Raw genomic sequence first — 17164 nt, 5'->3', positions numbered from 1 at the left:
AAAAAAAAAAAAAGAAAACGTCGTGAATATCGAATTACTGAAAAAGAAGAGGGAAGAGAAATTCTAAAATTGAAGCACCGTGTCGAATCATCGCTGCGACTTCTCCATCAGCGAAACTTTCTCGACGATGCCTACCGCAGCCTCTGCACAAGCATCGAAATCTCCAGCACGGAAGAAGAACCGGGAGCTGTCGGTCCAACTATGAGAACAGCCATACCTCGTAGTGAATTCACCACCCGTCACTACGCATTATCGCATCGCATGAACGGCTGACAGATCACAGTGGATACTCGACGAAATGACTTGCAGCCTACACACATTTACGAAACGTGGCTGAAGGGCACTCGACCGTTTTCGAGACAGAGAGAGAGAGAGAGAGAGAGAGAGAATGAGAAAGAGAGGGGGGAAGGGGGAGAACCACTTCGACGTTCTAACGCAATGTTCTCTCTTTTTCTCTCTCTTTCTCTCGAAGGAATAAAAATCGTTTAGGGAGAGGTGTGTCGTTCCATCGAAACGAAGAATACTGGAAGATATTATTCGTGATGTATAATTATCGTCGTGTGCGTAATCATCTTGAAATAACGGGTTGGAGTTTGGATTTTTTTTTTGTCAGTCTGTGTTTCAGAGATACACAGAGTGTACGGGTTTCTTGTATTGGGCTAATGATAGACGGCTAACCGTTGCACTCCTGGGGACAAACTTCTGTTTGTCGCAGAGGAGGATCGAATTCTTTGCTCCAACGTTTGGATCTACGGTAAGTATTCAGATGTTTCTAATGGATTTATAGTTCGATACGTTTCTCGTGATGATCCTGTTTATAAATAATATATTGTTAGTCGTAGATTGGGATACGTGAAAGGTGTTTACATACGTGCAGCTGGATGAAATTTCTTTTAAAGAAGCGGAAGGACTACGGTAGCCAAGAGAGAGGATTGTGCTAAGTCAAAAAATCAACATTAAGGCGCGGGGTCCGCGTCTTGAATAGAATTTTTTGTTTGGAATAAGTATTACTATTACAGATATATATCTCATCGAAAAGGTATAAAGGTATTTCACAATCGTTTTAAAATTTATAAACTGTATTTAAATAAGAAGCAATGTAAAACATGCAAGAGATATGTTAAGACTCTTTACAAAATTCGAAAATATTTTACGAAATGCATGATTTCATTCTTTCATCGACGACAAATTCTCCGAACTTTATTCCAAAGGAAAGTGAATTTAAATTTCTGATGATCAAACTTTGCTCTCTCTCTCTCTCTCTCTTTTGTAAATAGAAACATCTCCATGAGATTTCTTTTTTTAAAAATCTCGCGTCAAAGAGATTCGCAAATTCAAAGTATCGGTCGATATTTCCAAAATTCTTAATTCATAATGAAAAAATTAATTTTCAACTCTCTTCGCCTCAATCGTTTCAAATTTTCAATTCGAGCGAAATAGTAGAACTCGATCGATACATTTCTGAAAAAACGATACTTCTCAATTACCGAGAACAAACATCCAATCTTTGTTTCAGACTCGAGAAGAATGGAAACAAGTAGGTGGACAGTAGAAGCAGCGAAACAAAGTTTTGAAATTCGAAGAAACCCCTCGAAGAGTTTCTCGAAGTCGTCTCGTTGGCGCGGAGGAGGAAGAATGTCGGGAAGAATTATCACCGGCGCGCATCAGGAAGTGTCCCATTACATTCGTGGCGGCACGCCGATTTTTCTCTTTCCATGTTTCGGAACGATCGATCGTCACCACGGTGGCGCGACTTCTTTTCGGTACGTACAGGCCGAGCATAGACCCTGCAGGGATATTAATATTCCGATAACGTGTCCGGATATATATTAACCGTCTTTGTTCCTTCCAGACTTCTTTCCTCTTTCTCTTCTGTCCCCGCGACACAAGATGAACGTTCTCGAGATAAGAAGAGGAGTTCCACGAAGACTTACCTTCCACTTTATTATTCCTCCCCGTGCTCATAGTTTCTGGCCCGCGGCTCGCTTTTGCCCCCGACCTTGCAACTATTATTACAGGACGTGGCGAGTTTCACGATGCAACGAACGTGAAACGAGCCACGCGTTTCGCTTCGAATCTTTGTAACTTTCGACCACTTGGCATTCGTTGCCAACGTCGAAACAACCGTTTCCGTCGGTAAGATAAGATGGTGGATGGAATTTTCGTGGAAACACATCTAAATGATGCCATTTCCTTCTCGATAACTCTCGAACGTGAACTCGATATTTAATTAAGTTTCGTAAAGCAAAATTTTTCTTTTGAAAGATTCATTGAGAAAGAAGCGAGTGTTTGTAGTATCGTAGATAATCACATATTTTGGAACACCGATCACTTTAAGAATATTTATGCAAAATAAAAATTTGTACGATTAAAGAAATCGAGATTCAAATAGAGATTCGTCAAATACATATTATACTTTATAAATATCTTGCATCTCTTTTGAATAATATTATTCTATAGACTTTTTTTACACTTTTACATTTTTCGTAAATGCATAAATATCCACAAAGTATTGATCGCATCGGCATTAATTATTACTACTATTTCTCCGCTTCATTGATTTTCTTCCAAGCATCGTCCAACGTGGCTCGAAAAATATACTCGAAACCGGCAATCATTCGGATGATCACAAGCGAGACCAGGCGTAATGACGGGGCGGAATCATTAAAATCGATCAGATTGGAAACGTAATCGCGATTTCCAACCACGAATCCCTTTCTTGCCAGGCATCGGTCGGCTAAACCATAGAGCAAGGAGAAGCGCACCGTAAACGGGTTCGTGAGGGGACGTTACACGCCGCTCCCAAAGTATATTGCGTGCCCCCTCATTTTTTGACCGATTTGAGGGCCTGCTGCCTACCTGCAACCTGGGCCCACCGACCCCACAAAACACTCTCCATCCCTTTCTCGGCCCTCTTCCTCCCTCTTCACCCCTCCGCCGCATTTATCCGCCTCCCAACTTTTTTCCTTTTCCTTTCATCGCGCAACCTTTTTCCTTCGGAACCGTAATCACGATCGAGATTCGAACAGCGTAATAGATTTAACAGTTTCTTTTGATCCCCTCGCGGTTGCGGGATCGATTCGAAGGGAGGCCGAGGGAAATCTCTTCGACTTGCTCTCTTCTTTCATTCGAAAGAATCATCGATTCGTTTATTTTAAACGAGTTGGAGCAAATGTGATACGATATATATATATATACGAAATATAAGGCGAGTTTAATTTAAAATCTGAGGTATCCTTAACTGGTAATTATGTTAATCATAATCATAAATTTGAAACGGGATTTCGAATGATCGTAGCGAAGTATAATAATTAACATTGTATGGGAAGAATGAATTTACTCGTTATATTTGATTTGAATCGTGGCGATATCGATTAAATACACCACTGGATGGTAAAAAAAAAATGTTTTTGATGGGGTTTAAAGAACAATAATAAGGCAAATTATACGTTTTGCATCGCAAGAAAAACGAATTACTCTTAAGTAGGGGACATCAAGGGTAGATTGGGACACGGAGTGCAGTGATTCCGAAATTGTTGATTGGTAATCTTCGGTGGAACTAATTAAGGCGGCCGACTTGGATCCACCGTCCAAATTGTTTTCTATGCCGGCTTCCCCTCTGTCTCGAATAGATAGCCTTGGGAGATCTTTTTTAACCCGTGGAATGGGTTAATGAAAAAAAAAAGAAGAAGAAGAAGAAGAAGAAAAAGAAAAAGAAAGAATCGACGCGACAAGATATTTTGCGACCTAATGAACCGGCATAACGTCTCTTAACGTAATTATCTTTATGATTTATAATAAACGCGTACTCGTTAGTTCGACATTTTTCTGGGGCCGTTGCAATTTATGGATTCCCGAGAATTTCAACTGGATTTCTTCTGGCCACGCGAGAATCAAACTTAACGAACGAGTTACGAATTAATTAAGAAGATATTAATTTTTTTCGCGAATGCTACATCTTCGAGTAAACAATATTATATCATATAAATGAAAAGAATTTAATTTAAATATAAAATCTATCATTTTTCTTATCATTCATTCAATGGAATCTGAAAATTCCAATTTTTTTTACAAGCTCAAAGTTTGTGGGATAACATAATTCTTCTGTATTATCATATTTTAATATGAAGTTAAAGAATTGAATCGTAGCTAGAAAGAATATTCGAATTTTCTTCGGACCATAAACCAACCAACAAGAGATTCTCTCTAAAAAAAAATCGGATAACAAAGTTAGCTCTAATTCGTTCCCTATACACTTCTTTCGATCCTTCCCTTCGATGTCGAAAAAAATCTCGTCAAATCCAACAGGTCTAATTTGAAGAAACACACCGATATTGTACAACAATACAGGTATTGTTTGCCGAGGATGTAAAACCTCTATTCGTGAGAGAGTTGAAAATCATCTTGGAAAAGAAAGAAGCCGTTTCTTTTTCATCCCTTGGCCGACTTAGCGCCCGGCCAGATCCATAAACTCTCGCAATAAAAACGTAACTTAACACACCACCTCCATCCCGGATATCTTTGAAAATTTTACGCCCTTCTCGTTTAACGAAGCCGTAATCGCTACTTGGAGAGAATTGTCGCGCGCCGCCACTTGGATCGAGTGGTTGGCTCTTCTTGGAGGCGACGTTACAATTTTCCTGTCTCGAGGAGGGGAGGGGCGGGGATCGGCTGCAGGAAATTCGGCGCGATGGGCGACGAGGGCTTCCACATCCCGGGGAGGGGGAGGGGCGCGCGGCCATCTGCGGCGCGCGCGGAGGAATCGGAAAACGCTTTTCGGTGGATCGTCGACATATGGCACGCGGGACCAGACTTATCTCGAGGAAAAAATACGCCTCGAAGGCGCGGCCGTGTCTGCCGAAAATGTTGCGGAGGTGGAGACGAACGAGGCGGCTGAATCCCTGGCCAACCGATGGATTCGAACGTCGTTCTTTCAAACGAGAATTAAGCTTGGGGATACCTGGACCTGGTTTGGATACCGTTTGTCGAAAAATTGTAACGGATGGTTGATTGATTTGCCGCTTTCATCGTAATAAGACACGTGAGATTAATAAAATTTCTCTCAAATTGGTACTCGATTGTTCTTCGTGTAATTGTGTATCAACGAGGGGATATATTATTTGGTATATTTATTTATTTGGTATAGTTAGATATACATAAATATTTATACTATTATGAGTGTAAATAATTGTAAATCTAGAATTAAATGATTGGCATTTCATTAGCATTATTTCCCACGAATGAAGAAGAATATTTTGATAGGATACCCAGGAAACCTATTCATCATTCTCTATAATAGTTTCGAAACACACTTTTGCCCTGTTCCCAGTTAATCGATCAAATCTGGAGTCTCACCCAGCGATTTAAAATTCCACGATTGTTGGCATAGTGTGATCGAAGTAAAACGTAAACATACTCGATCGATTTATTAGATTCTAGCTTGATCTCTACAGCTAAATTATTTAATTCGTTTAAAAAGATATCTTCGATTAATGAAACTATCGATTCAAATTTTCACCCACTTCCACCAAGGGAAAAAAAATGGAAAGAAAGAAAGAAACATGATTTCTACAGATTTTGACGCGTTTCAGGAAGATGGAAAGGATCAGATCGCCGGCGATCTATCATTCGAAAGAGAAGAAGCAGAAGCGTCGGTGTGGGTCAAAGTGGCCGTGAATTTTCGCCATTCGGCCCCTATTCGTCTTGGTTCAGCCATTCTTCCACGCGACCATATGGTCGCCGACGGCGTGGTCCATTATTTTCTACAGGATTCTGGGCATAAAAATGGAAGAGGCGGGGGTAAGGGCAGTTGGCCCTCCACGAAATTGCCCGAAAATTGCCCTCGACATTGGCGTTCCCTTCGTTTTTTTTCCCCGGATAATTTCATAATTTTAATTTGAATTTCAATGCAATGCTCGCGCCAATCACCTGCGAGAATAGCTCCTCCCGACGTTTAGGAATTAACCCTTCACGCTCGAATTTATCTCCCTAAAGATTGTTCTAAAGATTGTTACGTGCTGTCGATTGAGAAAGCATTTATTAAATCGTGTGAGATATAGAAGCTTAATGATCGATCTAACCAAGGATTGCTTTAGTAAAAGACGAAATTTTTCTTTTTAGGACATATTGAAAACGAGAACATAAGATTTTAAATTAAATTATTTGGAAAATTTTATAAACGAAAAATTTATGAACGAAAGAAAACACGAATGATATTTTTTGTAAGCAGTTTCTTGAATTCCATTTATGCTAATGTAAGCTCTTTCGGCTTATGTTCCTCTTATATTATATTTATTTTACGTGGATATTCATTTTTTAAACGATTAAACATACAAAAACTTTATAAAATACATATTTAAAGTTCAAAAGAAAGATACATCCTTTAGATTTCTCGAAGATTTGAAATGGATTCGAAAAGTGTCACGCATACCGTGAAGACTTATCCAATATACGAATATACGTAACATAAATTTTTACGTGAATCCGGATTCTCTTTCAATTCTCAACGTTATTTATGAATTTCTCATAACTTCCATTATCGGTTCCATACGAGGATATAAAACTATTAAGGGGAAGGATGAAATAAGAAAAAAGAGAGAGAGAGAGGAGGAACGTTTGGATCGGAGCCTCAGATACTTACACACAGCAGCACGTTCTCCACATCCTTTCTATTCCATATCTTCTAACTTTCTTTTTTTTTTTTTTTTTTTTACCCGTTTCGCCTCTCGACTTTCCTTCTTCGTCTCTATAAAATATGCTAAATCGCCCGCGGAATCATGGCGCCCGCTCTCTCCCCCAACGCTGTTATTTACGAATTATGAATGTTGTAAGACAGAGCATAATGATCGCGACCAGGCCGGGCCAATTTTCGCCGCTTTAAGCACCGTATCCTTGATGCGAGTCCGGGGCCCCCCTTGTCGGCTTCGAGCGTGCCCTAGGAATTCTTAGGATCGATCGTCATTCGTCCACTCTCGAAATGAGTTACACCATACTCCTTCCCCCCTTCCTATACGCCATTTCTCGATGAAAGGTCACGGTTCTAATTAATTTTTCGTTTCGACCGGAACCCGACCGCATTAACCTCCCCACCTCGTTTTCTTATTTGCATACGTAGTTTTTAAAACTAGTTTTCTAAGTTTCGCTCTATTTTAAGCTTCCTCGCCAATTTTCTCCAAAAATTACTCCGATTAATAATAGAAAGTATAAGTAGAAAGTAGATTAAATAGAATTTGGTTGGATTATAGATTAAACATCGAGAAAGAATTATTAATTCTTTAAGTCATATCAAACAGTTACTTTGTATATAAATAAATTTGATCCTTACGATTAGAAAACTAGTTTTTTAAGTTTCGCTCTATTTTATCCTTCCTCGCCAATTTTCTCCAAAAATTACTCCGATTAATAATAGAAAGTATAAGTAGAAAGTAGATTAAATACAATTTGGTTGGATTATAGATTAAACACCGAGAAAGAATTATTAATTCTTTAAGTCATATCAAACAGTTACTTTGTACATAAATAAATTTGATCCTTACGATTAGAAAACTAGTTTTTTAAGTTTCGCTCTATTTTAAGCTTCCTCCAATTTTTTTCAAAATTTTCTCCAAAAATTATTCCGACTAATAATAGAAAATATAAATAGAAAATATAAGTTAGGTACAAGTTGGTTGGATATAGATTAAACACCGAGAAAGAATTATTAAGAATTTCTTTAAATCATATCAAACAGTTACATAAATAAATTTCGATCCTTACGATGAAAAATGAAATTATACATATATACTTAATCGATACAGTACGAAATATTAGTATTGTACAAAACCAGGAAATTGGAGGGGGTAAAGATAGGAAATTTTGGACAAATTTGCCGCGGCCGGGATCGTCGAGTCTCGGAGAAAAAAGGACGATACAGGGGATCGCTTAATATGGAAAAAAGCCGTGGCGCTGTGGCAATCAAGGTGGCTGTGGTTTGCGGACCGCGCCGTTTTTGCAGCATTCGCATGCTTTTTTACGAGGCACCATAGCGAAACTCTCCTTTCGAGAGGAGCAATTACAGGGCCCCGGGACGAACAACACGCGGCTGCGGTTGTTCCGCGGCGACGGTGGACGAAAACGACGGGCGCCCATTCAACGTTGGCGAACACGCGTGGAACCACGTGCATACGAGATTATCGGGACAATATCCCCGACTCGGGGCCATTGTGCGAAAAAGCGAGCGACGCGGGATGCACCGACGGGATGGCGGCGACGCCAAGAAGAAAAAAAAAAGGATTAAAAAGGCGAAAGGAAACGCCGAGAAAGAGAACTGACGGCTGGAATCGTATTTCGTCACGCGAGAATATATTTAGAGATAACAGCGAAATGACAGGGAGTTCGATCGAGGTATCATTCGAGGAATACTTTTAACGAGGAATGAGCTTCGAGATACGCAGTGGAATGACGGTGTTGCGCGTATAATAAAGCTAAGTGTCGCTTTAGGCGAGAAAAGTGCACGTTTTAGTCGCATCTCTTGCACGTCAATTTTCTGGCTGGTAATAATATCATCGATGAAAATCACTCGGGTTGTAACTTTTATCTTCTTTTTTATCTTCCGTAATAATGCGCGTGTTAAAGTGGAATGAAATTCTATCGAGTTTCGAAACACTTTGGGGATCAAAGAATCTCGAAGGTCTAACAGTTTTTCAATTTACTTTTTTCTCTTTAAGTTTTAATATAATACCGTATATACTGAATACTTACCGTCTTCTGTTGACGAAAGTCGTGTGCAGCGCAGCTTTTATCACGAAGGTCTGCGGAGAGCAGAAACCACAGGAGCCTTTAAAACCGTTCTGCAGCACGGAAATTTCTGAACATCCCGGGGGGTGATTCGGCAACAAAGACCTACCGTGGGGATGAGAGTGCAAGAAACGACGGTCGAACCGCAGTTTTCAGCTCCGAGCCAAAAAGTAAGCCTCGGTAAATTAGGTAATTGCCGCAGTAGCGTCGACGAAGTAGGGCGAAAGCCTCGAAGAGAGAATACGAAACAAAGACTTACCGGCTTTTGTAGAAACGAAAGAGCGATTGATTTGAGACAATGAAACGGTGGCGCCTTTCCCTCACCCCCACCCAACTCTAAATCAACTCGAAAAATTCCAATTCGAAGTTAGTGCCGTCGTAAAAACGGGCGACAACGTCGGGTTTCACGATGTGATTTACGAAGGGCGAGGAGGGGAAAAAAATTTTCGCCCGCGCCTCGTCGAGGGCGTTCCGAGCCCTTAATTGCTTGGATAAACGCGCTGCCCACCAGCTTTCCAAAACGACTAGTTTTTCAAAACGAGGGGTGACATCGTTAATTTGACAGAAGACAGAAAGCAGTAGTAATTCTACGGTTTATTTTTTCTGCGACGACTGTATCCAGGGGAAAATTTAATAGTTGAAGTTACTTGGACAAGTTATTGTTCAAGACATAATAATCGGAAATGATTGTAATGCCAAATGATCGAGGTTGTACGAAAAGCGAATCGATTACAATAGCTACGAATAAATGTTATTCAAACATTTTAATAAAGCAATCGATTGAAGTAAGTTTATTCGAAATTTTTAACTTCGTTACTTTTCCTTTTCTCCATTAATTCCTTTACGATTTTTCTATTTTCTCATTTTTTAATATTTTCAATATTTATAGGACACATTTTTTGCGTAATAATTTAAATTCTGAAAATCATAAAATTAGGATAATAAAATATCAAATAAAATAATCGTATTAAAAATTAAAGAAATCGTTAATGCTTGGATTATCAAGATATTAATATTATTTCGCTGAATATATAATTTCAGAAATCATGTTGATATAATACGTATAAAGTATAGTCGAATTTCCAAGAAGACACGGTATGGAATGGGGAGATGGTTATAAATTTCATTTTCTCGAGAATTTGTCAGAGTAACATATTGGCGGGATACCTAGCCTCTGGAGAGGTAAGGTCGGTGGCTAAACGTTCAATAGCTATTCGGGGATCCTCCTGGTTACCACCTGTCCTCCCGAGGGAACGTTTCGTTTTAAGAAATCTCCTCTTCCTTCTCTTCTCGTTTTATCCGGCAGCCGGTGTGGCGTGGAAAGCCAGCGCTAATGTCCCTCCGATGACAATAAAAATTTGTCGCCAGCATATTTGACGCGAAAACTGGCTTTCAAATCGTTCTCCTTGGAACCAGAACAAAGAGGCGGCCTAAATTTTCCGCTTTGCCGCCCTTGTTAGCTGCTCGAACGCCGTCTCTCGTCCTCCCAAAGAAGAAAGATTCTCGATTCTCGAGGGATGCAAGGTGTTTCTCAAAGATAATCCTTCGCGCTACGAAAATTCGAAATTAAGCGGCGCTTGTCGTTGTTAACTCGATCAGAAAATCGAGAAAAAAAAATGTTCACGTTCGACAGAACGGTTAAATGGTTTTCTCGGACGAGAAAAAAAAAAAATTGTTGAAACAATATTTAAGAAAAATATTTCCTTTGTACGTGCACGCGAGAGGATTAAAGCAAGCGAGAAAGGCCGAAACGGGGCGCAATATTTTTCCAGGGCAGATAAGCCCACAATTTAACTTCACGCACCCCCGACGTTTCACAATCCGATAGGCAAACTTCTTTTGTTATACACCGTTTCCCTTGTTCCCTTCGAGCTGTGCATTCGCACTTATACCATTGTGAATCCCTAGCAATACCGTTGCCAATATAGTTACGGTAATAATTTTTCATTGTATTTACGGTATCTGAAACTCTAGGAGAAAGGAAAAACCGACAATGGTTGCTTCTGTTATTCGCATTATATTCGAATTTTTCTTTCTTTATTATTATTATTATTATTATTATTATTATTACTATTATAGATATATACATTTAAAAGGAAACTGGACGACAGAGGTACATTGGATAAGATCTAAATCTTGGCCATCGACGAGGTTCGTGCGCGGCTTCGATTTGAATTCCATCCGAAAGAGGATGAACGTGGCCTGGTTCGAACGAGATCGCGCAATCTGACGGAAAATCGAGATTCACGTAATCCCTCGCGCGGAGGATTACGGATGACAAACAATGCTCAGAAGGCGACGCGAGGAAGAAATCGTGCGGAAGATGTTACACGACGATAGTTGGTCGGTCGAAGAAGGTCGGGCCGAGATTAGGGGAAAGGAATGTTGGAGGAGACGGTCGTGGATTACGGATCCTATGAAAACATCTCACACTTACGGCTTTCGGGGCCTTGGTCGAGGTTTAGGGGTTGGACGAGTTTTCGCTTCAAACAAGGGATTTTTAGTCCAAACAGGCGTGGACAATGATCCATTTATGCGAAAATCTTTCAAATATATTTCCGTTTACTTCGTGTTATTATTGGTGTAATGAGATGCAAAAATTGTTGTACTCTCGAAGCTTTCCTTTGGGAAAAGAGGGTGTTGAAAGTTTCGAGAGAGGGATAAAGTTTTTCGCTCCTGAATATTTTTCGTTTTATTCATTAGAAATAGCCCATCTTTTAAATTTTTGACGTTTCCATTACAACAGAGCCTAAGAGGAATAGAGCGAAACGCGCATCGAATTTACTCCACGGGCGAGAGAACGATCATTCGAATGATCATTCGAGATGCGGCAGAATTCCCTTGGGATTCTCCCCTGATCTGTGCGGTGAGAAAGCTTAAACGAGCTTTCCGGAATCATGCGCGACGCGTGCCCGATGCATTTACCATGAACGATCGATCACTACGTATTTATATATCTATATAAACGATGACGAATATTTATCCATCCAGTTCGATTTTGCTTCGAGCGACTAAAAGTTTTAGAAAAGTTAGTAGGAATACGAAGAAAAGAAATAGAAACAATAGAAAGTGAATCGAAGAAATCGGTCGAGTTTGAATTTTATTACTTTTCCAAAATTCTCAGAAAATCGACTTAAAAATAACCGTTATTACCAAGTCCATTTGTTTGTCGAAATTTACAGTTTCGAAATTGAACCATAAAACTTATTGTCACCGTGATTAATTGCTGCCTTTCTGTCGTAAAATCGTCCTCGTACCATCGTTACCTGAATTTAATTATATACCATAGCTCGGAAAGGAAAAACCTTTCGTTAAACCCGAATTCACGTCGAAATCGAAATCGAGTGAGTAGTAGCTCAAGTCTGAAATAGTAAAATCATCGAACCGCCTGGTCGTTCGCCTCGATCTCGGCTCGAGGTCCAGGTGTGAGAAAAGCCCGTAGCGCACAATAAAATGTCACTCTCCATTGAAGGAGAGCGTATCCGTGGTGCGAGCGCCACCCCTAAACGCTTCCTAGATGAATGGCTCCTCTATTCGTTGGGCCTTTTTCTATTGGCGACCGAGCACAAACGAACGAGCGCGGATCACCGTGTCTCACAGAGAGGCGAGCTCTCGCGCTCGCGCGAGGGATGCAACGTTGGGCCCTGTTTAACGTCATCGTATATTTCACCCCACAATCGGGCTCCCGGACAAATACCCTTATTTGTACACATCCTGTGCATTGTGACGCGTGTATCGCGGGGCACCCAGGGAGCACGAACGACTTCCGGTGAATACGTTCTCTCCTTTCTTTCTTTTCTCCTCCCCCTCTTTCTTTCTTTCTTTCTCTCTTTCTTTCTTTATCGCTCGACCTCGCGTATCCTCCTCCTCCTCCTCCTCCTCGCCCGCCTCCTCTTCCTCCTCGCGTTCTATTTCTTGCTCTTTTCATACCCACCGAGGTGGTGGGTGGAACCAGATCGTGTACCTGCCGGATAAAAACCGTATTGAATCGTGCCACGAGAACAGACCTCTGATAATGCGCATCCCTCGAATCGCGATCATCCAACACCGATTCCTTCCTCCCGCCTCTTTTTTTTTTTTCTTCTTCTTTTCTTTTCCTCCCTTCCCTATCCAAGAAATTGGATAGGGAATCGGGAAGAGATCTTGTTGCTAGAGGTTGGACGAGTGCCGGCTAATTGCGGCCGAATTTTCGTGAATTGGGGAGGGAACACATTCGAATAAGGATAAAGAAAAATTGTTCGTTCTCGTTGTCGCGATGATTATCCGTTTCCTCGAGTCTAAAAAACAGCTTGGCCGTTTTTGGCCGGTTCTTCTTCTCCTCCTGCTCTCGATAGCCGGAAGCGGATTCTAATAGGGATGATTTCGAGGGAAGAAAGTTTTCTTAGAAAACTCGTTTCGGTCTCTCCGTATCGAGTTTCACGAGTGGCGTTCGGTTACCGTTTTCCGTATGCGCGGAAATATTTTTCGCGTGCAAGCATCGTGGCATTTTCGAAATTGCGTCTCGGAGGGCGATATTACATTTTCGACGGAAATTGCGAATAAGAGAGAAGGATATGAAAAGGAAGGCGCATCGGTACGTCACAAAGACGCGATTTCACGATCGACCGAAGGCGAAATTTAATTTGTTCCGCGAGCACTCAATTTTCGGGGCAATCTTCTTCTTCCTCCCTCCCTCCCTTCTTCCTCGAATGGAGACTCGAAAGGAGTAGGATGGCGTTTTCTGGACCATATGCCGGCGGACCATACGGCACGTGGATAATTACAGTGAAACGCAATGCGATTGTAATGCAAGGGTGGCTCGACACCGAGATAATATTCGCTACGATCGATCGTGTGCACAGCATTCCGCGCGAATCGACGTTAACCGCGCGCAAGAGAAGCAACATTTCTTCGTTTAATAAATAAAGAAATAAATAAAGAAAAGATTGTAAATTCTTCAAATTTCGTAAATAATTTATATTAATATATATCTTCGCACTGGCGTTATCCATTTTTCTAATAACTGTAATAATAGTATTTAAAATCAATTTATCGATAGGTTGAAACGTATTACAATTTTCGTTTTCGAATCAAATAAAAAAAAAAAAAAAGAAAAGAAACAAGAAGAAATGGAGACAAGCGAATGGAGAAAGAAATACGTTTGGACGAAACGAAAAATCGCGACACTTTACACAGTTTGGCCTACTTTCCTGCCGGCGAAATAATTCGGGCAGAAGGATGGTGACGCAGTATGGTCGACCATATGCCGAGGGACGGTTCCAGCCCACGGATAATTACAAGGGATGCTACGGTGCCTTCGGGGGTAGGGGCGAGCTAAAATTGAATGGTGGGGCGCGTGGCTACATAAGGAAGGTACCGACCTCCGAAGGGTCGCAGTCGGCTCGAAATTTCGGTGGTATAAGAACCTATCTCTCCGCTCGGTTGTTCAACGGTGAACACGTTGCGTTCTCATTTGTTGGATTCACACGCGGATCGAACCGCGCAATTATACACATATATAATCGAGTGAACGTTCGAGAAAAGAAAAAAAAAAAAAGTGATACAGTGAGTGAATATAATATAACTCGGGATAAAAAGTGTGATTTTGAATATGGAGATTTCCTGGTTCCTTTTTTTCGTCTGGTGCACCACTCACCTGGTTACTGGATTCGATCTAGGACCGATCGTCAGGATCGCTCAGTGCAGATCCCAGTGTTTGAGGAAGCACACTTCCGATGGAATCTGCGATTGGTATTCCGAACAACAACAACAGACTACTTGCAGCATGGTGAGTCAAATTGTGATACGCACAATTGTAATCGCTGAAACGTGACACGAGACACAATTCCGTTTTAAAGAATAATAAATATATATTCTTAAAAACGTTTCACTGGTGGAAAACGAAGGGAAGAACGCGCGAGGCGTTCAAAGCATCGCCGAGTACAATGCACCGCGTGGCCCGCGTCTCTCTCCTCGCTCCCATTCTCCTCGTCTCAAATAGAACCCGGCTGCGATACGTCACGAAATTTCGAAGCATCGCATGTTTCGCTCCACGCCTTCAACGTGACCCTCTTTCCCCAGTCACCCGTAATCCGAAATCGGTGGAGAGGCACGTCGTGGCCCAACGATTCTCCCCATAGAATCAACATTCTTCCTCGTATTCTCTTCCTCTCTCTTTCTTTCTTTCTCTCTTTTACATCGAACGATAAACAATCTCCAACGGTGTCTCGTGAAAATATCCCGGAATAACCGCGTAACGAGACGAGATCTGAAAGCGAGAGCGGGAACCCGATTAGGTGACGGTTCGATCATCTGGAAATCGGATAGGGTACGGTGGATCGGCCCCGCACGACGATAAATCTTCTCCGTCGGTTTTATGGGGTCGTAGTTGGAAAATCATGGTGGTCCCCCTCCCACACCCCCTCCCCACCTACCGAGCCCACTCCTCCCCTCTTCGGTGGAGCAGGCACGTCGCAGATGGACAGATGGGAATCACGATTAACTCACGCACAATGCGGCGAGCGTGCGCGTGTGTGCACAGGGCGTTGCTCATTTAGGGGTGTCCATTAATTTCATAGAAATCGATGCCGTCTCTCTCTCTTTCTCTCTTTCTCTCGCACGCACACCCACGGAGGGGATCACGAGCACTCGCGTGAATAAGAGAAGGAACACACGGGTGGAACGTGTATCGAGGAGAAGGTTTCTACTTGGATAGAGGGGCCGAGATGATCCATTCAAATTTATGCTCGACGAAGTTCTCGAGGATCGTTTCCACGGGCCGCATTAGAATAACGATTCTCCTCGAGGAGGAGGGGGAGGAGCAAGCGGACAGGCGGAGGTGGCTTAATGAAGGTCGCGCGCGAACAACCTCTCACCCTCGTGAGAGAATTACGCCTGGATAATGACGACCAGTCCTGCATAGGGAATGTCGTCGCACGCTTTGAACCCGCCCTTTTCGTGGACGGTAATTGTTTTACGGGGAGGGACAATCGAGCGTGAAGGGGATGATCGACGGATTGGAAACGAGGGGACAGAGAGTTTTAAATTGCCGACAGGTTCATCCCGAAATTTTGCGGCGTCCTGGGGGCCTTTGATGTTCGCGATACACCCGCAACTTGGCTGCCAAAGTTTCGTTCAAAGGTGCGGTGACGTCGATATATTTTTCTTTTTTTCTTTATTTCGCGTGCAAACGCGAAATAAAATTTTTCACTTGAAAATGATCGAGCGACAAGAAAATGGATAATTCTTTTTTTTTTAGAAACGTCGATAGTTTCGAAAACTTGGAAAGGTTGGATGGATCGATGAAAAACGCGTAAATTTGTTGCATATGCTATTCTATAAAAGGAAAAATGTATTCTGAAAAAGAAAAAAGAAGGAAAATACAAGATATAGCGGTCGAATAGAAGATAGAACGTTGATCGTTCCATCAAATTTCATCGAATGCAACGATGATCGTTCCGTTATCGAATTACGATCGGGGGAGGGTCGTAAAAGCCACGGTCCCCTTGTTCCGGGAAATCAATGACCGAGTCGCAAAGTGATACAAACGGGATGAAAAGGATCTACGTACTCCAGCCCCGTTTTTCATCTTTCATTCATTCCGCGTTTTCATTTACGAGATAGCAGCCGGTATCCATCACCTTTACGCGTATTTGGTACGAGCGTTGCGGGAGCAGTTTCGTTTTATTTTATTTTATTTTTTTCTTTTTCTAATTCCATTCCATTCCCTTTACGCTACGCCTTTTCCATCTATGAATCAATTAGAAACCATCGAACGGGGGAAAAAAACCATTTCGAGGTCGAATTATCGCGGATGCTGATGTTGCTTTTTTGGAGACGTCTTTGGAACGAAGAAAGGGGACCTACAGCGTTTCTACGAAGCAGCCAGGCTTAGAAAGAACGCATCGTGATGTAGGATAATCGAGTGTAGGAAGGGCGAGGCAAAGAAGTCTCTCTCTCCCTCCCTCCCTCTCTTCTCTTTTAAGAGAAGAAAAAAAAAACCTGGAAACAGGGCTCCACAAGAGACGGTATCCTAATAAATATGAAGACAACAACGACGGTGCCTGTTATGCCTGAAACAGGTTGGAGCTAATTCGGCCCCCCTCTTCTTTATCCCTCTCTCTCTCTCTCTTTATCCATCCGTCTTTCCCTCTCTCCCTCTTTTCTTCTCTTCCTTNCCTTCTTCCTCTCCTCCTCCTCCTCCTCCTCCTCCTCCTTGGTCCTCTCCATGGCCGCTTAAATCGCTCGATTCAACGCTCGGTCCGCCCGATGCTTCTTATTTTCCCTTCCCTTCTTCGCGTTTCTTCGCCGCTCGCCCTCCCTCTTCATCCCCCTCGCGTACCATCGTTCCTTTTTACCCGTGCGTCCCATGCGTGCAAGAGCTTTTTGTTCAACGCTCAAACCTTCCCCT

The 17164-nt window shown here is 42.0% G+C and overlaps 1 protein-coding gene and 1 long non-coding RNA gene across 2 annotated transcripts in view; both read left to right on the top strand.

Annotated features, from left to right (window-relative positions):
• The first annotated feature begins 6 nt into the window (after nucleotides 1–6).
• On the top strand, nucleotides 7–2232 carry LOC116186875. The gene is made up of 3 exons (XR_004151924.1): nucleotides 7–754; nucleotides 837–1039; nucleotides 1517–2232. It is a non-coding gene; the product is annotated as an uncharacterized LOC116186875 (long non-coding RNA).
• An 11891-nt stretch (nucleotides 2233–14123) lies between these two features.
• The window catches only part of LOC102678614, a 5680-nt gene continuing 2639 nt past the window's right edge, over nucleotides 14124–17164 (top strand). Inside the window, exon 1 of the mRNA XM_006610093.1 lies at nucleotides 14124–14542. Coding sequence (XP_006610156.1) covers nucleotides 14366–14542 — 177 coding nt within the window. The 5' untranslated portion in view covers nucleotides 14124–14365. The remainder of the gene's footprint in view (nucleotides 14543–17164) is intronic.

This window comes from Apis dorsata, unplaced genomic scaffold, assembly GCF_000469605.1.
Source record: "Apis dorsata unplaced genomic scaffold, Apis dorsata 1.3 scaffold_68, whole genome shotgun sequence".
In the NCBI taxonomy this organism is placed as follows: domain Eukaryota; kingdom Metazoa; phylum Arthropoda; class Insecta; order Hymenoptera; family Apidae; genus Apis; species Apis dorsata.
This window is presented reverse-complemented; position numbering and strand designations above follow the sequence as displayed.